The sequence below is a fragment of the Oncorhynchus kisutch genome, unplaced genomic scaffold, assembly GCF_002021735.2.
Source record: "Oncorhynchus kisutch isolate 150728-3 unplaced genomic scaffold, Okis_V2 scaffold2040, whole genome shotgun sequence".
NCBI lineage: Eukaryota > Metazoa > Chordata > Actinopteri > Salmoniformes > Salmonidae > Oncorhynchus > Oncorhynchus kisutch.
Genome location: NW_022263985.1, coordinates 5442 through 32500, shown reverse-complemented (window position 1 = coordinate 32500; position 27059 = coordinate 5442). Strand labels below are relative to the sequence as shown.

General features: G+C 43.1%; 1 protein-coding gene across 1 annotated transcript; it reads right to left on the bottom strand.

The window, feature by feature from the left end:
- Positions 1-5744: 5744 nt before the first annotated feature.
- Positions 5745-26733, bottom strand: LOC109879569 (cytochrome P450 3A27). The gene is made up of 10 exons (XM_031819319.1): positions 26603-26733; positions 25452-25568; positions 21010-21098; positions 17843-17991; positions 17334-17461; positions 14252-14330; positions 12136-12296; positions 10101-10327; positions 9805-9967; positions 5745-6649 (listed from the first exon to the last, which is right to left on the bottom strand). The coding sequence occupies exons 1-10, from the start codon at positions 26666-26668 to the stop codon at positions 6524-6526; spliced, it is 1305 nt and encodes a 434-aa protein (XP_031675179.1). The 5' UTR covers positions 26669-26733; the 3' UTR covers positions 5745-6523.
- Positions 26734-27059: the final 326 nt, after the last annotated feature.

Here is a 27059-nt window from a genome sequence, read left to right as displayed (position 1 = left end):
TAGTAGCTCTATGTGAACTGGGAGGAAATCACCTCACTATGCAGTAATGGTAGATAGTAGCTCTATGTGAACTGGGAGGAAATCACCTCACGATGCAGTAATGGTAGATAGTAGCTCTATGTGAACTGGGAGGAAATCACCTCACGATGCAGTAATGGTAGACAGTAGCTCTATGTGAACTGGGAGGAAATCACCTCACGATGCAGTAATGGTAGTTAGTAGCTCTATGTGAACTGGGAGGAAATCACCTCACGATGCAGTAATGGTAGATAGTAGCTCTATGTGAACTGGGAGGAAATCACCTCAGTATGCAGTAATGGTAGATAGTAGCTCTATGTGAACTGGGAGGAAATCACCTCACTATGCAGTAATGGTAGATAGTAGCTCTATGTGAACTGGGAGGAAATCACCTCACTATGCAGTAATGGTAGATAGTAGCTCTATGTGAACTGGGAGGAAATCACCTCACGATGCAGTAATGGTAGATAGTAGCTCTATGTGAACTGGGAGGAAATCACCTCACTATGCAGTAATGGTAGATAGTAGCTCTATGTGAACTGGGAGGAAATCACCTCACTATGCAGTAATGGTAGATAGTAGCTCTATGTGAACTGGGAGGAAATCACCTCACGATGCAGTAATGGTAGACAGTAGCTCTATGTGAACTGGGAGGAAATCACCTCATGATGCAGTAATGGTAGTTAGTAGCTCTATGTGAACTGGGAGGAAATCACCTCACTATGCAGTAATGGTAGATAGTAGCTCTATGTGAACTGGGAGGAAATCACCTCACGATGCAGTAATGGTAGATAGTAGCTCTATGTGAACTGGGAGGAAATCACCTCACTATGCAGTAATGGTAGATAGTAGCTCTATGTGAACTGGGAGGAAATCACCTCACGATGCAGTAATGGTAGATAGTAGCTCTATGTGAACTGGGAGGAAATCACCTCACTATGCAGTAATGGTAGATAGTAGCTCTATGTGAACTGGGAGGAAATCACCTCACGATGCAGTAATGGTAGATAGTAGCTCTATGTGAACTGGGAGGAAATCACCTCACGATGCAGTAATGGTAGACAGTAGCTCTATGTGAACTGGGAGGAAATCACCTCACGATGCAGTAATGGTAGTTAGTAGCTCTATGTGAACTGGGAGGAAATCACCTCACTATGCAGTAATGGTAGATAGTAGCTCTATGTGAACTGGGAGGAAATCACCTCACGATGCAGTAATGGTAGATAGTAGCTCTATGTGAACTGGGAGGAAATCACCTCACTATGCAGTAATGGTAGATAGTAGCTCTATGTGAACTGGGAGGAAATCACCTCACGATGCAGTAATGGTAGATAGTAGCTCTATGTGAACTGGGAGGAAATCACCTCACTATGCAGTAATGGTAGATAGTAGCTCTATGTGAACTGGGAGGAAATCACCTCACGATGCAGTAATGGTAGATAGTAGCTCTATGTGAACTGGGAGGAAATCACCTCACGATGCAGTAATGGTAGACAGTAGCTCTATGTGAACTGGGAGGAAATCACCTCACGATGCAGTAATGGTAGTTAGTAGCTCTATGTGAACTGGGAGGAAATCACCTCACTATGCAGTAATGGTAGATAGTAGCTCTATGTGAACTGGGAGGAAATCACCTCACGATGCAGTAATGGTAGATAGTAGCTCTATGTGAACTGGGAGGAAATCACCTCACTATGCAGTAATGGTAGATAGTAGCTCTATGTGAACTGGGAGGAAATCACCTCACGATGCAGTAATGGTAGATAGTAGCTCTATGTGAACTGGGAGGAAATCACCTCACTATGCAGTAATGGTAGATAGTAGCTCTATGTGAACTGGGAGGAAATCACCTCACGATGCAGTAATGGTAGATAGTAGCTCTATGTGAACTGGGAGGAAATCACCTCACGATGCAGTAATGGTAGATAGTAGCTCTATGTGAACTGGGAGGAAATCACCTCACTATGCAGTAATGGTAGATAGTAGCTCTATGTGAACTGGGAGGAAATCACCTCACGATGCAGTAATGGTAGATAGTAGCTCTATGTGAACTGGGAGGAAATCACCTCACGATGCAGTAATGGTAGATAGTAGCTCTATGTGAACTGGGAGGAAATCACCTCACGATGCAGTAATGGTAGATAGTAGCTCTATGTGAACTGGGAGGAAATCACCTCACTATGCAGTAATGGTAGTTACTAGCTCTATGTGAACTGGGAGGAAATCACCTCACTATGCAGTAATGGTAGTTACTAGCTCTATGTGAACTGGTAGGAAATCACCTCACGATGCAGTAATGGTAGATAGTAGCTCTATGTGAACTGGGAGGAAATCACCTCATATGCAGTAATGGTAGTTAGTAGCTCTATGTGAACTGGGAGGAAATCACCTCACTATGCAGTAATGGTAGATAGTAGCTCTATGTGAACTGGGAGGAAATCACCTCACGATGCAGTATTGGTAGATAGTAGCTCTATGTGAACTGGGAGGAAATCACCTCACTATGCAGTAATGGTAGTTAGTAGCTCTATGTGAACTGGGAGGAAATCACCTCACGATGCAGTAATGGTAGATAGTAGCTCTATGTGAACTGGGAGGAAATCACCTCACGATGCATTAATGGTAGATAGTAGCTCTATGTGAACTGGGAGGAAATCACCTCACGATGCAGTAATGGTAGATAGTAGCTCTATGTGAACTGGGAGGAAATCACCTCACTATGCAGTAATGGTAGATAGTAGCTCTATGTGAACTGGGAGGAAATCACCTCACGATGCAGTAATGGTAGATAGTAGCTCTATGTGAACTGGGAGGAAATCACCTCACGATGCAGTAATGGTAGATAGTAGCTCTATGTGAACTGGGAGGAAATCACCTCACTATGCAGTAATGGTAGATAGTAGCTCTATGTGAACTGGGAGGAAATCACCTCACGATGCAGTAATGGTAGATAGTAGCTCTATGTGAACTGGGAGGAAATCACCTCACGATGCAGTAATGGTAGATAGTAGCTCTATGTGAACTGGGAGGAAATCATCTCACGATGCAGTAATGGTAGATAGTAGCTCTATGTGAACTGGGAGGAAATCACCTCACTATGCAGTAATGGTAGTTACTAGCTCTATGTGAACTGGGAGGAAATCACCTCACTATGCAGTAATGGTAGTTACTAGCTCTATGTGAACTGGTAGGAAATCACCTCACGATGCAGTAATGGTAGATAGTAGCTCTATGTGAACTGGGAGGAAATCACCTCACTATGCAGTAATGGTAGTTAGTAGCTCTATGTGAACTGGGAGGAAATCACCTCACTATGCAGTAATGGTAGATAGTAGCTCTATGTGAACTGGGAGGAAATCACCTCACGATGCAGTATTGGTAGATAGTAGCTCTATGTGAACTGGGAGGAAATCACCTCACTATGCAGTAATGGTAGATAGTAGCTCTATGTGAACTGGGAGGAAATCACCTCACGATGCAGTAATGGTAGATAGTAGCTCTATGTGAACTGGGAGGAAATCACCTCACGATGCAGTAATGGTAGATAGTAGCTCTATGTGAACTGGGAGGAAATCACCTCACGATGCAGTAATGGTAGATAGTAGCTCTATGTGAACTGGGAGGAAATCACCTCACTATGCAGTAATGGTAGATAGTAGCTCTATGTGAACTGGGAGGAAATCACCTCACGATGCAGTAATGGTAGATAGTAGCTCTATGTGAACTGGGAGGAAATCACCTCACGATGCAGTAATGGTAGATAGTAGCTCTATGTGAACTGGGAGGAAATCACCTTACGATGCAGTAATGGTAGATAGTAGCTCTATGTGAACTGGGAGGAAATCACCTCACTATGCAGTAATGGTAGTTACTAGCTCTATGTGAACTGGGAGGAAATCACCTCACTATGCAGTAATGGTAGTTACTAGCTCTATGTGAACTGGTAGGAAATCACCTCACGATGCAGTAATGGTAGATAGTAGCTCTATGTGAACTGGGAGGAAATCACCTCATATGCAGTAATGGTAGTTAGTAGCTCTATGTGAACTGGGAGGAAATCACCTCACTATGCAGTAATGGTAGATAGTAGCTCTATGTGAACTGGGAGGAAATCACCTCACGATGCAGTATTGGTAGATAGTAGCTCTATGTGAACTGGGAGGAAATCACCTCACTATGCAGTAATGGTAGTTAGTAGCTCTATGTGAACTGGGAGGAAATCACCTCACGATGCAGTAATGGTAGATAGTAGCTCTATGTGAACTGGGAGGAAATCACCTCACGATGCATTAATGGTAGATAGTAGCTCTATGTGAACTGGGAGGAAATCACCTCACGATGCAGTAATGGTAGATAGTAGCTCTATGTGAACTGGGAGGAAATCACCTCACTATGCAGTAATGGTAGATAGTAGCTCTATGTGAACTGGGAGGAAATCACCTCACGATGCAGTAATGGTAGATAGTAGCTCTATGTGAACTGGGAGGAAATCACCTCACGATGCAGTAATGGTAGATAGTAGCTCTATGTGAACTGGGAGGAAATCACCTCACTATGCAGTAATGGTAGATAGTAGCTCTATGTGAACTGGGAGGAAATCACCTCACGATGCAGTAATGGTAGATAGTAGCTCTATGTGAACTGGGAGGAAATCACCTCACGATGCAGTAATGGTAGATAGTAGCTCTATGTGAACTGGGAGGAAATCATCTCACGATGCAGTAATGGTAGATAGTAGCTCTATGTGAACTGGGAGGAAATCACCTCACTATGCAGTAATGGTAGTTACTAGCTCTATGTGAACTGGGAGGAAATCACCTCACTATGCAGTAATGGTAGTTACTAGCTCTATGTGAACTGGTAGGAAATCACCTCACGATGCAGTAATGGTAGATAGTAGCTCTATGTGAACTGGGAGGAAATCACCTCACTATGCAGTAATGGTAGTTAGTAGCTCTATGTGAACTGGGAGGAAATCACCTCACTATGCAGTAATGGTAGATAGTAGCTCTATGTGAACTGGGAGGAAATCACCTCACGATGCAGTATTGGTAGATAGTAGCTCTATGTGAACTGGGAGGAAATCACCTCACTATGCAGTAATGGTAGATAGTAGCTCTATGTGAACTGGGAGGAAATCACCTCACGATGCAGTAATGGTAGATAGTAGCTCTATGTGAACTGGGAGGAAATCACCTCACGATGCAGTAATGGTAGATAGTAGCTCTATGTGAACTGGGAGGAAATCACCTCACGATGCAGTAATGGTAGATAGTAGCTCTATGTGAACTGGGAGGAAATCACCTCACTATGCAGTAATGGTAGATAGTAGCTCTATGTGAACTGGGAGGAAATCACCTCACGATGCAGTAATGGTAGATAGTAGCTCTATGTGAACTTTGCTCTATTCTCTACACTGTGTTTATAAATGCAGAATGTACAAGAGCTGTAAAATGTGGAAAGTGGATTAATAGTTTGTAATGGGACCTGGGCTGTGTATTTACATCCAACGGCCACACAGGGGCGGTATTGGGATCTGAAAAGAGACGATTGTGGATGACCAAGTCGTAACACTACAATTAGGCCTAGCTGAATGAAATTATAAATACAGTATGTCTTGATAAATAACACAAATCAATCTATATTGATTGTTCTCATGTATATTTGTTTGTGTTTGTGTCTTAAGTTTTGTCTTATGAATGTTAATGAATACACAGACGACCTTGTTCATTAGTGTGATGATTTTATTGGTTTGTGATGATTAAAGTTAAAACCAAGCAGCTGCAGGGATCATCTCAACAGACAGTAAAGATTCTATTTTGGAATGACTGGACAGCAGAACACCCAGAGGAACAGAATGAGAGTACAGTTCTAGAGAACACCAGCTAGAGTTCTACATTCTAGGAGAATTCCAGCCACCAGCCAGTAGTGTGCAGGATCCAGACAAGACATCATGCCATGGATTTAATACCTCCTGGTGAATAACTTTAACAAGACATGTACCTCTAATGCATCCATAGTATTACTATCTCTCTTTTATCTGGTGGAAATGGGTTTCTGAGTCCTACTCAAACCAAGCATGAGACTGAGACCAGGATTCAATCCCAGCGCTTTGTCAGCTATGTGCCATTTTAAAGGTAATTTCCGATTGAACTGACATATGCAACATTTATCATGAATGCAGTTCTTATTATCATATTATATTAAGTACCCTATTGAATCCCAGCCTGAATATTCAGTAGCCTATAGCAGGGTCAGGAAAAGAACTGAATATTCAGTAGCTGATAGATAGATAGATAGATAGATAGAAAATTTGGCAGCACGTCCAACCGGCCTCACAACGGCAGACCACATGTAACCACACCAGCTCAGGATCATTAGTGGGGAGAGGGGGCGTGCGGAGAAGTATTTCTGTCTGTAGTAAAGCCCTTTTGTGTGTGGGGAGAGAGAGAGAGAGAGAGAGAGAGAGAGGGGGTACAACAGGGTAGGGTGCTACTGCATTCGGTCATGCTGTTGGACTTGTCAGAGAGGTGGCGGTGGTATTGCTAAGGGTGTTGCTACGGGACTCCAGCCTCAGTTTGATTGGTCGTTTGGGCATCAGCAAACCCTGCTTGTCCATCTCCAATGGGATCTATAGAGAAAAACAGAACAGAACATAACCCTGGTTGTACATTTCCAACAGGATTTATAGAGAATAATAGACCATGTAAATCCAGGTGCTGACCATGTTAAATAGGTGGTGACCATGTTAAAACAGGTGGTGACCATGTTAAAACAGGCCCATGTTAAAACAGGTAGTGACCATGTTAAAACAGATGCTGACCATGTTAAAACAGATGCTGACCATGTTAAAACAGATGCTGACCATGTTAAAACAGGTAGTGACCATGTTAAAACAGGCGGTGACCATGTTAAAACAGATGCTGACCAGGTTAAAACAGGTGGTGACCATGTTAAACAGGTGGTGACCATGTTAAAACAGGTGGTGACCATGTTAAAACAGGAGGTGACCATGTTAAACAGGAGGTGTCCATGTTAAAACAGGTCAATTTTAAACCAGGTGGTGACCATGTTAAAACAGGTCCATGTTAAAACAGGCGGTGACCACGTTCAAACAGTTGGTGACCATGTTAAAACAGGTGGTGACCACGTTAAAACAGGTGGTGACCATGTTAAAACAGGTCCATGTTAAAACAGGTCCATGTTAAAGCAGGTGGTGACCATGTTAAAACAGTTGGTGACCATGTTAAAACAGGTGGTGACCATGTTAACACCGGTGGTGACCATGTAAAACAGGCGATGACCATGTTGAAACAGGTGGTGACCATGTAAAACAGGTCCATGTTGGAAAAGGTGGTGACCATGTTAAAACAGGTGGTGATCATGTTAAAACAGGTTAAAACAGGTGGTGACCATGTTAAAACAGGTGGTGATCATGTTAAAACAGGTTAAAACAGGTGGTGACCATGTTAAAAAAGGTGCTGACCATGTTAAAACAGGTCCATGTTAAAACAGGTCCATGTTAAAACAGGTCCATGTTAAAACAGGTGGTGACCATGTTAAAACAGGTCCATTTTAAAACAGGTGGTGACCATGTTAAAACAGGTCCGTGTTAAAACAGGTGGTGACCATGTTAAAACAGGTGGTGACCATGTTAAAACAGGTGGTGACCATGTTAAAACAGGTGGTGACCATGTTAAAACAGGTGGTGACCACGTTAAAACAGGTCCATGTTAAAACAGGTCCATGTTAAAGCAGGTGGTGACCATGTTAAAACAGGTGGTGACCATGTTAAAACAGCTGGGGACCATGTTAAAACAGGTGGTGACCATGTTAAAACAGGTGGTGACCATGTTAAAACAGGTGGTGACCACGTTAAAACAGGTCCATGTTAAAACAGGTCCATGTTAAAACAGGAGGTGACCATGTTAAACAGGAGGTGACCATGTTAAAACAGGTCCATTTTAAAACAGGTGGTGACCATGTTAAAACAGGTGGTGACCATGTTAAAACAGTTGGTGACCATGGTAAAACAGGTGGTGACCACGTTAAAACAGGTGGTGACCATGTTAAAACAGGTCCATGTTAAAACAGGTCCATGTTAAAGCAGGTGGTGACCATGTTAAAACAGTTGGTGACCATGTTAAAACAGGTGGTGACCATGTTAACACCGGTGGTGACCATGTAAAACAGGCGATGACCATGTTGAAACAGGTGGTGACCATGTAAAACAGGCCCATGTTGAAAAAGGTGGTGACCATGTTAAAACAGGTTAAAACAGGTGGTGACCATGTTAAAACAGGTGGTGATCATGTTAAAACAGGTTAAAACAGGTGGTGACCATGTTAAAAAAGGTGGTGACCATGTTAAAACAGGTCCATGTTAAAACAGGTCCACATTAAAACAGGTGTTGACCATGTTAAAACAGGTCCATTTTAAAACAGGTGGTGACCATGTAAAAACAGGTGGTGACCATGTTAAAACAGGTGGTGACCATGTTAAAACAGGTCCATTTTAAAACAGGTGGTGACCATGTTAAAACAGATGCTGACCATGTTAAAACAGGTGGTGACCATGTTAAAACAGATGCTGACCATGTTAAAACAGGTGGTGACCATGTTAAAACAGATGCTGACCATGTTAAAACAGGTGGTGACCATGCTAAAACGGGCGGTGACCATGTTAAAACAGAGCCATGCTAAAACAGGTGGTGACCATGTTAAAACGGGCGGTGACCATGTTAAAACAGGTAGTGACCATGTTAAAACAGGCGGTGACCATGTTAAAACAGATGCTGACCAGGTTAAAACAGGTGGTGACCATGTTAAACAGGTGGTGACCATGTAAAACAGGTCCATGTTGAAAAAGGTGGTGACCATGTTAAAACAGGTGGTGATCATGTTAAAACAGGTTAAAACAGGTGGTGACCATGTTAAAACAGGTGGTGATCATGTTAAAACAGGTTAAAACAGGTGGTGACCATGTTAAAAAAGGTGGTGACCATGTTTAAACAGGTCCATGTTAAAACAGGTCCATATTAAAACAGGTGTTGACCATGTTAAAACAGGTCCATTTTAAAACAGGTGGTGACCATGTTAAAATAGGTCCATTTTAAAACAGGTGGTGACCATGTTAAAACAGGTCCATGTTAAAACAGGTGGTTGCCATGTTAAAACAGGTGGTGACCATGTTAAAACAGGTGGTGACCATGTTAAAACAGGTGGTGACCATGTTAAAACAGGTGGTGACCACGTTAAAACAGGTCCATGTTAAAACAGGTCCATGTTAAAGCAGGTGGTGACCATGTTAAAACAGGTGGTGACCATGTTAAAACAGCTGGGGACCATGTTAAAACAGGTGGTGACCATGTTAAAACAGGTCCATGTTAAAACAGGTCCATGTTAAAACAGGTCCATGTCAAAACAGGTGCTGACCATGTTAAAACAGGTGCTGACCATGTTCAAGCAGGTGGTGACCACGTTAAAACAGGTGGTGACCACGTTAAAACAGGTGGTGACCATGTTAAAACAGGCCCTTGTTAAAACAGGTCCATGTTAAAACAGGTCCACGTTAAAACAGGTCCACTTAAAACAGGTGCTGACCATGTTAAAACAGGTGGTGACCATGTTAAAACAGGTCCATGTTAAAACAGGCGGTGACCATGTTAAACAGGTGGTGACCATGCTAAAACAGGTGGTGACCATGTTAAAACAGGTGGGGACCATGCTGAAACAGATACTGATGTTTGTTGATGTCATATTCTGTCTGCTCAGGTGAGCCTCTCACCTCGGTCTCGTCGCAGACGGAGAAAGTGAAACTCTGGAGGATCTCGACCATGGCCAGTTTGATCATCATCAGGGCGAAGCGCATCCCGATACAGTTCCTGGGCCCCGCCCCAAATGGCATGTACGTGTACGGATCAATAGACTCCTTGTTCTCCTTACTGAACCTGGACAGGGGGAGGGCAGACACATTACACATTGTATTGTAGTTCATTTGTGGTTGTGTTATTGTTGTACTGTGGTTGTATTAATAATAAAGTTGTGTTGTGGTTGGAATGTGGTTACGTTGCGGTCCAGTACCTCTCTGGCATGAACTCCTCAGGGTCGGACCAGATCTCTGGGTCACGGTGGAGGGTCCACGTGGGAACCAGGACAATGCAGTCTTTGGGGATGACGATGCCATTGATCTCCACCATCTTCTTGGCGACCCTCTCCAGTCGCAGCATGACGGGGTACAGTCTCAGAGACTCATTCAACACACAGTCCAAATAGTCCATCTGCATCAGAGCTTCGTACTGGATTGGAGCCTGCACCATCGTTACACACACATCAGTACCTCACCCCATCTGACACCGGAAATACATACACATCAGTACCTCACCACATTTGGCACCCACACTATCTACAGTGCCTTGCGAAAGTATTCGGCCCCCTTTAACTTTGCCACCTTTTGCCACATTTCAGGCTTCAAACATAAAGATATAAAACTGTATTTTTTTGTGAAGAATCAACAACAAGGGAGGACACAATCATGAAGTGGAACAACATTTATTGGATATTTCAACCTTTTTTAACAAATCTAAAACTGAAAAATTGGGCGTGCAAAATTATTCAGCCCCTTTACTTTCAGTGCAGCAAACTCTCTCCAGAAGTTCAGTGAGGATCTCTGAATGATCCAATGTTGACCTAAATGACTAATGATGATAAATACAATCCACCTGTGTGTAATCAAGTCTCTGTATAAATGCACCTGCACTGTGATAGTCTCAGAGGTCCGTTAAAAGCGCAGAGAGCATCATGAAGAACAAGGAACACACCAGGCAGGTCCGAGATACTGTTGTGAAGAAGTTTAAAGCCGGATTTGGATACAAAAAGATTTCCCAAGCTTTAAACATCCCAAGGAGCACTGTGCAAGCGATAATATTGAAATGGAAGGAGTATCAGACCACTGCAAATCTACCAAGACCTGGCCGTCCCTCTAAACTTTCAGCTCATACAAGGAGAAGACTGATCAGAGATGAAACCAAGAGGCCCATGATCACTCTGGATGAACTGCAGAGATCTGCAGAGATCTACAGCTGAGGTGGGAGACTCTGTCCATAGGACAACAATCAGTCGTATATTGCACAAATCTGGCCTTTATGGAAGAGTGGCAAGAAGAAAGCCATTTCTTAAAGATATCCATAAAAAGTGTTGTTTAAAGTTTGCCACAAGCCACCTGGGAGACACACCAAACATGTGGAAGAAGGTGCTCTGGTCAGATGAAACCAAAATTGAACTTTTTGGCAACAATGCAAAACGTTATGTTTGGCGTAAAAGCAACACAGCTCATCACCCTGAACACACCATCCCCACTGTCAAACATGGTGGTGGCAGCATCATGGTTTGGGCCTGCTTTTCTTCAGCAGGGACAGGGAAGATGGTTTAAATTGATGGGAAGATGGATGGAGCCAAATACAGGACCATTCTGGAAGAAAACCTGATGGAGTCTGCAAAAGACCTGAGACTGGGACGGAGATTTGTCTTCCAACAAGACAATGATCCAAAACATAAAGCAAAATCTACAATGGAATGGTTCAAAAATAAACATATCCAGGTGTTAGAATGGCCATGTCAAAGTCCAGACCTGAATCCAATCGAGAATCTGTGGAAAGAACTGAAAACTGCTGTTCACAAATGCTCTCCATCCAACCTCACTGAGCTCGAGCTGTTTTGCAAGGAGGAATGGGAAAACATTTCAGTCTCTCGATGTGCAAAACTGATAGAGACATACCCCAAGCGACTTACAGCTGTAATCGCAGCAAAAGGTGGCGCTACAACTTAAGGGGGCTGAATAATTTTGCACGCCCAATTTTTCAGTTTTTGATTTGTTAAAAAGTTTGAAATATCCAATAAATGTTGTTCCACTTCATGATTGTGTCCCACTTGTTGTTGATTCTTCACAAAAAAATACAGTTTTATATCTTTATGTTTGAAGCCTGAAATGTGGCAAAAGGTCGCAAAGTTCAAGAGGCACTGTATCTCCTCCTGCAGTTTGGTCATGGTGTGGGGGTTACCTTGTTGGAGAACACAGTATCTACCTCCTCCTGCAGTTTGGTCATGGTGTGGGGGTTACCTTGTTGGGGAACACAGTATCAATCTCCTCCTGCAGTTTGGTCATGGTGTGGGGATTTGTTGCCAGGTTATAGGCCAGGAAACTCATAGTACTGCTGCTGGTCTCGTAGCCGGCGAAGATGAAGATCATGGCCTGAGACAAGATCTCATGATCAGTCAGTCCTGTGGAGGGAGAGAGGGAGCAGAGAGGAGGGAATAGTTTGCAACAGGTGTGTATTTGTTACAGTAGTTTATAGGTGTGTGTTCGTAACAGTAGATTACAGGTGTGTGTTGTAACAGGTGTGTGTTTGTAACATAGACGTGCCGCTAGCGGGGCACCTCGACAACATCCTGTGAAATTCCAGAGCGCGAAATTCAAACTACAGTATTTTAAATATTTAACATTCATTAAAATATATGTCATCAAAATAAAGCTGAACTTCTTTTTAATCCAGCCGCCGTGTCAGATTTCAAAAAGGCTTTACGGCGAAAGCACACCATATGAGGACAAATGCATGAAAAACACACACCTGTTACAAACACACACATAAACTACAGCTACAAACACACACCTGTTACAACACAAAAATGCCTTACCTTTGATGATCTTCTTCTGTTGGCACTCCAAAAGGTCCCGGTTACATCACAAATGGTCCTTTTGTTCGATAAAGTTCTTCTTTATATCCATAAAAACTCAGTTTAGCTGACGCGCTTCATTCAATAATCCACCCAGTTTCCCTCCTTCAAAATGCACACAAAATGAATCCCAAACATTACTAATAAACGTATCTAAACAAGTCAAACAACGTTTATAATCCAACTTTAGGTACCCTAATACGTAAAAGAAATGATACATTTTAAGACGGAGAATCGTTATTGTCTTTACCGGAGAAAGACAGAAAGAACGCGCTCTCGTCCATGCGCATGGTAACACTACAGCCAAAACGGAACCCACTACTACTGTTACCTCATCTAGCCAAATGACAAAAAAACTGCCTGAAACTCTTTCTAAAGACTGTTGACATCTAGTGGAAGTCCTAGGGACTGCAATCTGGGAGGATTTCGCCTTATAATAAAAGTGACAGTCCTTGAAAATAGTGGTAGGCAGTATTTGTTTGAGGGGGGGAGGGGGGGTTGGTTCATCCTCAGGGTTACCATTTCAGTTCAGTTTCAATACTCACAGACATTATTTTAACAGTTATAGAAACTTTAGAGTGTTTTTTTTATCCAAATCTACCAATGTTATGCATATCCCAGCTTGTGGGCCTGTGTTTGTAACAGGTGTGTGGTTGTAACAGGTGTGTGTTTGTAACAGGTGTGTGTTTGTAACAGGTGTGTGTTTGTGTCAGTAGTTTAAAACCCCACTAGGGTACGTGGGACGCTAGCGTCCCACCTGGCCAACGTCCAGTGAAATTGCAGAGCGCCAAATTCAAAAACAGAAATACCCAATATAAAAATTCATAAAACATACAAGTGTTATACATAGGTTTAAGGATGACCTTCTTGTTAATCCAACCACGCAATTATCTGAGAAGAGCGCCCAGCTGACAAATCATAACAAACAGTAACCAGCCAAGTAGAAGAGTTACACAAGTCAGAAATAGAGATAAAATAAATCACTTACCTTTGATGATCTTCATATGGTTGCACTCAGAAGACATTCTTTTACCCAATAAATGTTTGTTTTGTTCGATAAAGTCTCTCTTTATATCCAAAAACCTCAGTTTTGTTTGCGCGTTTTGTTCAGTAATCCACAGGCTCAAACGCAGTCACAACAGGCAGACAAAAAATCCAAATAGTATCCGTAAAGTTCGTACGAACATGTCAAACAATGTTTAAAATCAATCCTCAGGTTGTTTTTAGCCTAAATAATCTATAATATTTCAACCGGACAATAACGTCGTCAATATAAAAGGTAAACAAGAAAGGCGCGCTCTCAGTCTCGTACATGAAAAATTTCTAGGCCACTGTATTGTCCTGTCTTTCCAGGTGTGTGTAACAGTAGTTACAGGTGTGTGTTCTTAACATTAGTTTACAGGTGTGTGTTTGTAACAGTAGTTTACAGGTGTGTGTTTGTAACAGTAGTTTACAGGTGTGTGTTTGGAACAATAGTTAACAGGTGTTTGTTCGGAAGGTACCTTTAGTCGGTTCCCCTCCTGTCTTCGTGTCGTTGCCTTTCTGAGAGTCGATCATCAGTTGTAAGAAATCCACCCGACTCTGCGAGCAGAATGAATTTAGGTCAAATATGTCCAATCACAGCCAACACAAACAGATTCTACTGGATCTGGTCCAATCACAACCAACAGATAGTTGGTTCACCGACTACTTCGCAGACAGAGTTCAGTGTGTCAAATCGGAGGGCCTGTTGTCCTTTCCTCTGGTAGTCTCTATGGTGGTACCACAGGGTTCAATTCTTTGGTCAACTCTTTTCTCTGTATATATCAATGATGTCGCTCTTGCTGCGGGTTATTCCCTGATCCACCTCTATGCAGACGACACCATTCTGTATACATCTGGCCCTTCATTGGACACTGTGTTAACTAACCTCCAAATGAGCTTCAATGCCATACAACACTCCTTCCTTGGCCTCCAACTGCTCTTAAATGCTAGTAAAACCAAATGCATGCTTTTCAACCATTCGCTGCCCGCACTAGCATCACTACTCTGGACGGTTCTGACCTAGAATACTTGGACAACTACCAAGGTGTCTGGCTAGACTGTAAACTCTCCTTCCAGACTCAAATCAAACATCTCCAATCCAAAATCAAATCTAGAATCAGCTTCCTATTTCAGCAAAAAAGCCTCCTTCATTCACGCCGCCAACTTACCCTCGTCAAACTGATTATCTTACCGATCCTCGACTTCGGCGATGCCATCTACAAAATAGCTTCCAATACTCTATTCAGCTAATTGGATGTAGTCTATCACAGTGCCATCCGTTTTGTTACCATAGCCCCTTATACCACCCACCACTGCGACCTGTATGCTCTAGTAGGCTGGCCCTCTCTACATATTCATCGCCAGACCCACTGGTTCCAGGTTATCTGTAATTCTATGCTAAGGTAAAGCTCCGCCTTATCTCAGCTCACTGGTCACGATAACAACACCCACTCGTAGCACGCGCTCCAGCAGGTTTTTCTCTCTCGTCATCCCCAAATTCAACACCAACTTTGGCCGCCTTTCCTTCCAGTTCTCTGCTGCCAGTGACTGGAACGAATTGCAAAAATCGCTGAAGCTGGAGACTTACATTTTCCTCACTAACTTTAAACATCAGCAATCTGAGCAGCTAACCGATCGCTGCAGCTGTACATAGTCCATCTGTAAATCGCCCACCCACCCAATCTACCTACCTCATCCCCATATTGTTTTTATTTTTATTTACCTTTCTGCTCTTTTGCACACCAATATCACTACCTGCACATGTTCATCTGCTCATCTATCACTCCAGTGTTAATCTGCTAAATTGTAATTACTTCGCTACTGTGGCCTATTTATTGCCTTACCTCCTCACACCATTTGCACACAATGTATATAGACATTCTCTTTTTCTATTGTGTTATTGACTGTACACTTGTTTATTCAATATGTAACTCTGTGTTGTTTTTTGTGTCGCACTGCTTTGCTTTATCTTGGCCAGTTTGCCGTTTGAACTTGTTCTCAACTAGTTTACCTGGTTAAATAAAAGATGCAAAAAGCAAGTTCTGCAGGTTCTAGTTTTGTCTAATCTGTGGTCCAGTGCTGCAAGGAAACACCTAGTTAAGCTGCAGCTGGCCCAGAACAGAGAGGCACGTTTTGCTCTTCATTGTAATCAGAGGGCTGATATAAATACTATGCTGCCAGTCTCTCTTGGCTAAGAGTTGAGGAGAGACTGACTGCATCACTTTTGATAAGAAACAATGTGTTAAAAATCCCAAATTGTTTGCATAGTCAACTTACACACAGCTCTGACACACACACTTGTCCCACCAGACATGCCACCAGGGGTCTTTTCATCAAACCCCAAATCCAGAACAAATTTCAAGAAAATGTACAGTATTATATAGGGCCCTTGTTGAATGGAACTTCCTTCCATCTCATATTGCTCAAATAAACAGCAAACCTGGTTTCAAAAAGCAGATAAAGCAACACCTCTCCCCTATTTGACCTAGACAGTTTGTGTGTATGCATTGATATGTAGACTACGTGTGCCTTTTTAAAATGTATGTAGTTCTGTCCTTGCCTCATAATGTATGTGTTGTTTCATGTGGACCCCAGGAAGAGTAGCTGCTGCTTTTGCAACAGCTAATTGTCAGACCAAATTCAAATTTTCAATGACGGCCTACCAGGGAACAGTGGGTTAACTGCCTTGTTCAGGTGGAAAAGGACAGATTTTTACCTTGTCAGCTCAGGGACTCGATCTTGCAACCTTTCGGTTTCTAGTCCAACACTCTAACTACTAGGCTACCTGCCTCCCCATGGGGATCTTAATAAAATACTAAATACAAAAACATGCAAAACACAATCAGATTCTAACTGATCTGGTCCAATCACAACCAAGACCATCAGATTCTAACTGATCTGGTCCAATCACAAACAAGACCATCAGATTCTAATGGATCTGGTCCAATCACAACCAAGACCATCAGATTCTAATGGATCTGGTCCAATCACAACCAAGACCATCAGATTCTAATGGATCTGGTCCAATCACAACCAAGACAATCAGATTCTAATGGATATGGTCCAATCACAACCAAGGCCATCAGATTCTAATGGATCTGGTCCAATCACAACCAAGACCATCAGATTCTAATGGATCTGGTCCAATCACAACCAAGAACATCAGATTCTAATGGATCTGGTCCAATCACAACCAAGACAATCAGATTCTAATGGATCTGGTCCAATCACAACCAAGACAATCAGATTCTAATGGATCTGGTCCAATCACAACCAAGACAATCAGATTCTAATGGATCTGGTCCAATCACAACCAAGGCAATCAGATTCTAATGGATCTGGTCCAATCACAACCAACACAATCAGATTCTAATGGATCTGGTCCAATCACAACCAAGACAATCAGATTCTAATGGATCTGGTCCAATCACAACCAAGACCAAAGTTATATAATAAGTAAATACAATATAATAAATAAATACAGAATGTTCCAATACAAATACAAATATACAGATGAAAATATCAATATAACAATCATATACAAATATAAAACAAGTTTACAGTTGAGTTCCCAGTGTCACGTCCAGATTTGATCTTAGCCAGCGAGGCGTAAAAGAAGTCTGTCACCGCAGACGGGAAGAAAGAAAACTTCATCTTCTCCAAGATAGGACCTATGAAGGGAAACAAAACTGGAGAAGGAGAGGAGAGGAGTATGAGAGGAGGAGGGGAGAGGAGAAGAGAAGAGGACAGGAGAGGAGAAGAGGACGGGAGAGGATAAAGGGAGAGGAGAAGAGGAGAGGACAGGAGAGGAGAAGAGGAGAGGAGAGAAGAGGAGAGGACAGGAGAGGAGAAGAGGAGAGGATGGGAGAGGAGAAAGGGAGGGGAGAGGAGGAGAGGACAGGAGAAGTGAAGAGGAGAGGAGAATAGGAGAGGAGAGGAGAGGAGAATAGGAGAGAATAGGAGAGGAGAATAGGAGAGAATAGGAGAGGAACGTTTTATAGAATGGTGTACAACTGCATATGATTAAAAAGTTCAACTTTGTGTCCGTGTGTCTGTGTGTGTGGTCTCACCGAATAGGAGCAACAGTGGGTTGAACATGTCAAACTTGGTCATTTTCTTGACGTTGGAGACGAAGGGGTCTGAAGGGTTGTTCAGAGAGTCAATGTCCACACTGAAAGCTGTGCTGGTGACCACGTCCATACTGTAGGGCCCAAAGAACCTGCAACACAACCACAATTACACACCTACTGACCACACAACTAGTGACCACAACTAGAGACCGCAACTAGTCACCACCAACTACTGACCACATCTACTGGCCACACCTACTAACCACACACATAATGACCACACCTACTGACCACACACATAATGACCACACATAATGACCACAAATACTGACCACAACCACACAACTTCTGACCACCAACCACTGACCACACAACTACTGACCACAACTACTGACCACACCGCGGCGGCAGGTAGCCTAGTGGTTAGAGCATTGGGCCAGGAATTGAAAGGTTGCTAGATCGAATCCCCAAGATTACAAGGTAATAATATGTTGTTTTGCCCCTGAACAAGGCAGTTAACCTACTAACCACACACATAATGACCACACCTACTGACCACAAATACTGACCACAACCACACAACTACTGACCACAAACACACAACTACTGACCACACAACTACTGGCCACACAACTATTGACCACACAACTACTAACCACAACTACTGACAACACACCTAGTGACCACAACCACACACCTACTGACCACAAATACTGACCACAACCACACACCTACTGACCACAAATACTGACCACAACCACACAACTACTGACCATAAACACACAACTTCTGACCACCAACTACTGACCACACAACTACTGACCACACAACTACTAACCACAACTACTGACAACACACCTACTGACCACAACCACACATCTACTGACCACAACCACACAACTACTGACCACACAACTACTAACCACAACTACTGACAACACACCTACTGACCACAACCACACATCTACTGACCACAACCACACAACTACTGACCACACAACTACTGACCACACAGCTACTGGCAACAACCACTGACCACAACCACTGACCACACAACTACTGACCACACCCACTGACCACACAACTACTGACCACACCCACTGACCACACAACTACTGACCACAACTACTGACCGCACAACTACTGACCACACAACTACTGACCACAACTACTGACCACACAACTGCTCACCACACAACTACTCACCACACCAGTACTCACCACAACTAAATCAAATTAAATGTATTTGTCACATGCGCCGAATACGACAGGTTGCTATGAAGTGAAATGCTTACTTACAAGCCCTTAACTGAGAAAGCAATTCAAGAAACAGAGTTAAGAAAATATTTACTAAATAAACTAAAGCAAAAAAATACATAAACAGTTTGGGTGGCCAATTGATTAATTGTTCAGCAGTCTTATGGCTGCGACAGAGCCTGGCCTCGAACCAGGATCTCTAGTGGCACAGCTAGTACTGTGATGCTTTAGACCATTGGCCTCGAACCAGGATCTCTAGTGGCACAGCTAGCACTGCAGTGCTTTAGACCATTGGACTCGAACCAGGATCTCTAGTGGCACAGCTAGCACTGTGATGCTTTAGACCATTGGACTCGAACCAGGATCTCTAGTGGCACAGCTAGCACTGTGATGCTTTAGACCATTGGACTCGAACCAGGATCTCTAGTGGCACAGCTAGCACTGTGATGCTTTAGACCATTGGACTCGAACCAGGATCTCTAGTGGCACAGCTAGCACTGCAGTGCTTTAGACCATTGGACTCGAACCAGGATCTCTAGTGGCACAGCTAGCACTGTGATGCTTTAGACCATTGGACTCGAACCGCAATCTCTAGTGGCACAGCTAGCACTGCGGTGCTTTAGACCATTGGACTCGAACCAGGATCTCTAGTGGCACAGCTAGCACTGTGATGCTTTAGACCATTGGACTCAAACCAGGATCTCTAGTGGCACAGCTAGCACTGTGATGCTTTAGACCATTGGACTCAAACCAGGATCTCTAGTGGCACAGCTAGCACTGTGATGCTTTAGACCATTGGACCACTTGGGAGGACTGGAGTCTTTGACTATTTTTGGAGTCTTCCTCTGACACCGCCTAGTATATAGGTCCTGGATGACACCGCCGAGTATATAGGTCCTGTATGACACCGCCTAGTATATAGGTCCTGAATGGCAGGAAGTTTGGCCCCAGTGATGTACTGGGCCGTACACACTACCCTCAGTAGCTCTTTACTGTCAGATAACGAGCAGTTGCCATACCAGGCGGTGATGCAACCGGTCAGGATGCTCTCGATGGTGCAGCTGTAGAACCTTTTGAGGATCTGGGGACCATTGCCGAATCTTTTCAATCTCCTGAGGTAAAAAAAAGGTGTCGCCGTGCCCTCCTCACAACTGTCTTGGTGTGTTTGGTCGATGTTAGTTTGTTGGTGATGTTGACGCCAAGGAACTTAAAGCTCTCAACCCGCTTCACTACAGTCCCGTCGATGTGAATGGGGGCGTGTTCGGTCCTCCTTTTCCTGTAGTCCACGATCAGCTACTTTGTCTTGCAAACATTGAGGGAGAGGTTGTTGTCTTGGCACCGCACTGCCAGGTCTCTGACTTACTCCCTATTGGCTGTCTCATCGTTGTCAGTGTTCAGGCCTACCACTGTTGTGTCATCAGCAAACTTAATGATGGTGTTGGAGTCGTGCCTGGCCATGCAGTCGTGGGTGAACAGGGAGTACAGGGTAGGTCTAAGCACAAACCCATGCGGGGCCCCCGTGTTGAGGATCAGCGTGGCAGACCTGGGCCCATCAGGAAGTCCAGGATCCAGTTGGAGAGGGAGGTGTTTAGTCCCAGGGTTCTTAGCTTAGTGATGAGCTTTGTGGGCACTATGGTGTTGAACGCTGAGCAGTAGTCAATGAACAGCATTCTCACATAGGTGTTCCTTTTGTCCAGGTGGGAAAGGGCAGTGTGGAGTGCAATCGAGATTGCATCATCTGTGGATCAGTTGGGGCGGTATGTGAATTGGAGTGGGTGTAGTGTTTCCGAGATGATGGTGTTGATGTTCACGACCAGCCTTTCAAAGCACTTCATGGTTACCAACGTGAGTGCTATGGATCTGTTGGCGGCTCAATGGTGAATAGCCAGAGGTTAGGAATCAGGACTCACTCCTTCACTTCGATGGTCTGGTCTTTATCTGCCTGCTTCTTCATTCCATTCAGCAGGTTAGCAGAGTGCTGCTTCATGATACCAAACATCTAGAAGAGAGAGAGATCGAGAGACAGAGAAACAGAGAGACAGAGAGACAGAGAGACAGAGAGAGACAGAGAGAGAGAGAGAGAGAGAGAGAGAGAGAGAGAGAGAGAGAGAGAGAGAGAGAGAGAGAGATTAGCAGAGTGCTGCCTAATGATTAGGGTTGAATGGCAATAACCCAGTTACCCAGATGTACGCCCTTTCCCAGGACAAATAACAGAGAGAAACCGGTAAGTTATTTGTATGAACAACAACCATTAAATCTTCGTGAAGAGCAGTGATCTGCATCTAAGTCCTATATTATGATTCAATCATGTCATTAGAATGAATAAGATGTGGGGTCCTGGGTGGTGCAGCGGTGAAAACACTGCACCGCCTGGTGTTCGATCCCAGGCTGTGTCACAACCGATCGTGACCGTGAACCCCATAGGATGGCACATAATTGGCCTAGCGCCGTCCAGGACCTTGGCTTATCATACTCTAGCAACTCCTTGTGACAGGGCCGGGCGCCTGCAAGCTGACTCTGGTTGAAAGTCTACTTTGTGCATGACACAAGTAATTGTTCCAACAATTGTTTACAGACAGATTATTTCACTTATAATTCACTGTATCACAATTCCAGTGGGTCAGAAGTTCACATACAGTAAGTTGACTGTACCTTTAAACAGCTTTGAAAATTCCAGAAAATTACGTTATGGCTTTAGAATCTTCTGATAGGCTAATTGACATCATTTGAGTCAACTGGAGTTGTATCTGTGGATGAATTTCAAGGCCTACCTTCAAACTCAGTGCCTCTTTGCTTGACATCATGGGGAAAATCTAAATAAATCAGCCAAGACCTCAGGAAAAAACATTGTAGACCTCCACAAGTCTGGTTCATCCTTGGGAGCAAATCAAAATCAAATCAAATGTATTTATAAAGCCCTTCTTACATCAGCTGATATCTCAAAGTGCTGTACAGAATCCCAGCCTAAAACCCCAAACAGCAAGCAATGCAGGTGTAGAAGCACGGTGGCTAGGAGAAACTCCCTAGAAAGGCCAAAACCTAGGAAGAAACCTAGAGAGGAACCAGGCTATGTGGGGTGGCCAGTCCTCTTCTGGCTGTGCCGGATGGAGATTATAACAGAACATGGCCAAGATGTTCAAATGTTCATAGATGACCAGCAGGGTCAAATAATAATAATCACAGTGGTTGTCGAGGGTGCAACAGGTCAGCACCTCAGGAGTAAATGTCAGTTGGCTTTTCTTAGCCGATCATTCAGAGTGTCTCTACCGCTCCTGCTGTCTCTAGAGAGTTGAAAACAGCAGGTCTGGGACAGGTAGCACGTCCGGTGAACAAGTCAGGATTCCATAGCCGCAGGCAGAACAGTTGAATCTGGAGCAGCAGCACGGCCAGGTGTACTGGAGACAGCAAGGAGTCATCAGGCCAGGTAGTCCTGAGGCAATGTCCTAGGAATTTCCAAATGTCTGAAGGTACCACGTTCATCTGTACAAACAATAGCAGCCGTCTTACCGCTCAGGAAGGAGACTCGTTCTGTTTCCTAGAGATGAACGTACTTGGTGCAAAAAGAGCAAATCAATTCCAGAACAACAGCAAAGGACCTTGTGAAGATGCTGGAGGAAACAGGTACAAAAGTATCTACATCCCACGGTAAAACGAGTCCTATATCGACCTAACCTGAAAGGCCACTCAGCAAGGAAGAAGCCACTGCGACAAAACTGCTATATAAAAGCCAGACTACGGTTTGCCACTGCACATGGGGACAAAGATCGTACAGAAATGTCCTCTGGTCTGATGAAACAAAAATAGAACTGTTTGGCCATAATGTCTTGCAAGCCGAAGAACATCATCCCACCGTGAAACACGGGGTGGCAGCATCATGTTGTGGGGATGCGGACAAAGAGGCCTACAAACTACGACTCAGTTACACCAGCTCTGTCAGGAGGAATGGGCCAAAATTCACCCAACTTATTGTGGAAAGCTTGTGGAACGCTACCCACAATATTTGACCCAAGTTAAACCATTTAAAGGCAATGCTACCAAATACTAATTGAGTGTATGTAAACTTCTGACCCACTGGGAATGTGATGAAAGAAATAAAGCTGAAATAAATCATTCTCTCTACAATTATTATTAAGGTCTTCATCGACCTTGCCAAGGCTTTCGACTCTGTCAATCACCATATTCTTATCGGCAGACTCAGGAGCCTCGGTTTTTCGGATGACTGCCTTGCCTGGTTCACCAATTACTTTGCAGACAGAATTCAGTGTGTCAAATCGGAGGGCATGCTGTCCGGTCCTCTGGCTGTCTCTATGGGGGTGCCACAGGGTTCAATTCTCGGGCCGACTCTTTTCTCTGTGTATATCAATGATGTTGCTCTTGCTGCGGGCGATTCCCTGATCCACCTCTACGCAGGCGACACCATTCTATATACTTTCGGCCCGTCTTTGGACACTGTGCTATCTAACCTCCAAACAAGCTTCAATGCCATACAACACTCCTTCCGTGGCCTCCAACTGCTCTTAAACGCTAGTAAAACCAAATGCATGCTTTTCAACCGGTCGCTGCCTGCACCCGCATGCCCGACTAGCATCACCACCCTGGATGGTTCCGACCTAGAATATGTGGACGTCTATAAGTACCTAGGTGTCTGGCTAGACTGCAAACTCTCCTTCCAGACTCATATCAAACATCTCCAATCGAAAATCAAATCAAGAGTCGGCTTTCTATTCCGCAACAAAGCCTCCTTCACTCACGCCGCCAAGCTTACCCTAGTAAAACTGACTATCCTACCGATCCTCGACTTCGGCGATGTCATCTACAAAATGGCTTCCAACACTCTACTCAGCAAACTGGATGCAGTCTATCACAGTGCCATCCGTTTTGTCACTAAAGCACCTTATACCACCCACCACTGCGACTTGTCTGCTCTAGTCGGCTGGCCCTCGCTACATATTCGTCGCCAGACCCACTGGCTCCAGGTCATCTACAAGTCCATGCTAGGTAAAGCTCCGCCTTATCTCAGCTCACTGGTCACGATGGCAACACCCATCCGTAGCACGTGCTCCAGCAGGTGTATCTCACTGATCATCCCTAAAGCCAACACCTCATTTGGCCGCCTTTCGTTCCAGTACTCTGCTGCCTGTGACTGGAACGAATTGCAAATATCGTTGAAGTTGGAGACTCTAATCTCCCTCACCAACTTCAAACATCAGCTATCTGAGCAGCTAACCGATCGCTGCAGCTGTACATAGTCTATTGGTAAATAGCCCACCCTTTTTCACCTACCTCATCCCCATACTGTTTTTATTTATTAACTTTTCTGCTCTTTTGCACACCAATATCTCTACCTGTACATGACCATCTGATCATTCATCACTCCAGTGTTAATCTGCAAAATTGTAATTATTTGCCTACCTCCTCATGCCTTTTGCACACATTGTATATAGACTCCCCCCTTTGTTTTCTACTGTGTTATTGACTTGTTAATTGTTTACTCCATGTGTAACTCTTTGTTGTCTGCTCACACTGCTATGCTTTATCTTGGCCAGGTCGCAGTTGCAAATGAGAACTTGTTCTCAACTAGCCTACCTGGTTAAATAAAGGTGAAATAAAAAATAAAAATAATAAAATAAAACAAAATTTCACTACTTTAATGTTAATGGTCTGTTATAAACCATGTTAATGGTCTGTTATAAACCATGTTAATGGTCTGTTATAAACCATGTTAACAGTCTGTTATAAACCATGTTAATGGTCTGTTAAAATTAAGTGGTGATCCTAACTGACCCAAGAGAGGGAAATTTTGCTCAGATTAAATGTCAAGAATTGTGAAAAACTGAGTTTAAATGTATTTGGCAATGTGATGTGATGAAGTTTATAACAAGCTACAATGAGTTTATATAGAATTTATAACAAGCTTTAATGAGCTGAAGAGTTTATAACAAGTTATGAGTTTATAACAAGCTATGATGTGTTTATAACAAGCTATAATGAGTGTATATAGCGTTTATAACAAGCTATAATGAGTTTATAACAAGCTATAATGAGTTGAAGAGTTTATAACATGTTCTGAGTTTATAACAAGCTATAATGAGTTTATATAGAGTTTATAACAAGCTATAATAAGTTAATGAAGAATTATAACAAGCTATAGAGTTTATAAAGAGTTTATAACAAGCTATAATAAGTTAATGAAGAATTATAACAAGCTATAGAGTTTATAAAGAGTTTATAACAAGCTAAAATTAGTTTTTAAAGAGTTTATAAAAAGTTATAATGAGTTTACAACAAGTTATAATGAGTTCATAACAAGTTGATAAAACATAGAAAGGGAGAGATGGAGGGATGGTTCTACCTCTTTTAGTCGTCCAGAGGTAAAGGAAGGTGAGAGGACACTGCGGATCCGTCTCCATGCATCGTCCTCGGCAACGGACACCGCGTCAAACATCTCACCGTTCAGAAACGCAAAGTTCTAAAACATGGAGAACAGTGGTATTAATTATCAAACAGATCCCCATTCAGACAGACGTCCTAAAACATGGAGGACAGTGGTATTAATTATCAAACAGATCACCATTCAGACAGACGTCCTAAAACATGGAGGACAGTTGTATTAATTATCAAACAGATCACCATTCAGACAGACGTCCTAAAACATGGAGGACAGTTGTATTAATTATCAAACAGATCACCATTCAGACAGACGTCCTAAAACATGGAGAACAGTTGTATTAATTATCAAACAGATCACCATTCAGACAGACGTCCTAAAACATGGAGGACAGTTGTATTAATTATCAAACAGATCACCATTCAGACAGACGTCCTAAAACATGGAGAACAGTTGTATTAATTATCAAACAGATCACCATTCAGACAGACGTCCTAAAACATGGAGGACAGTTGTATTAATTATCAAACAGCTCACCATTCAGACAGACGTCCTAAAACATGGAGGATAGTTGTATTAATTATCAAACAGATCCCCATTCAGACAGACGTCCTAAAACATGGAGGACAGTTGTATTAATTATCAAACAGATCACCATTCAGACAGACGTCCTAAAACATGGAGGACTGTTGTATTAATTATCAAACAGATCACCATTCAGACAGACGTCCTAAAACATGGAGGACTGTTGTATTAATTATCAAACAGATCACCATTCAGACAGACGTCCTAAAACATGGAGGACTGTTGTATTAATTATCAAACAGATCACCATTCAGACAGACGTCCTAAAACATGGAGGACAGTTGTATTAATTATCAAACAGATCACCATTCAGACAGACGTCCTAAAACATGGAGGATAGTTTTAACAAATATATGATTTAATAATGCTCATTCTATTTACATAATATTCACACTACTTTGAAATGATGCCACAAATAATGTATTAATAATATCAGCAATAAATGTAGGGTTATTGTGTGTGTGTGTGTGTGTGTTTGCGTGTGTGCGCGCATGTGTGTGCGTATGCATGTGTGTGTGTGTTTGTCTCACTCTGCGGTTGGTGAAGATGTTGTGACACTCTTTAATCAGGACGGTCTTGATCATGCTTTTGTCCATGGTACACAGAACAGGCTGCCTCCCATCATAGATCCTTCACAGAGGAGAAACACACCTGGCTTTAACCACTATATATACACCTACATGGTACACAGAACAGACTGCCTCCCATCATAGATCCTTCACAGAGGAGAAACACACCTGGCTTTAACCACTATATATACACCTACATGGTACACAGAACAGACTGCCTCCCATCATAGATCCTTCACAGAGGCATTTCGTCGTAAGGAGGAGACCGGTCGTCATAAAGAGGCGACCAAGGCGCAGTGTCGTAAGGGAACATAACTCTTTAATTAAAGAGAGAACACTGAACAGAACTAAACTAAACAACAAAACGAACTGTGAAGCAATATGACTAGTGGGAACAGGCAACTAAACATAGAATAAC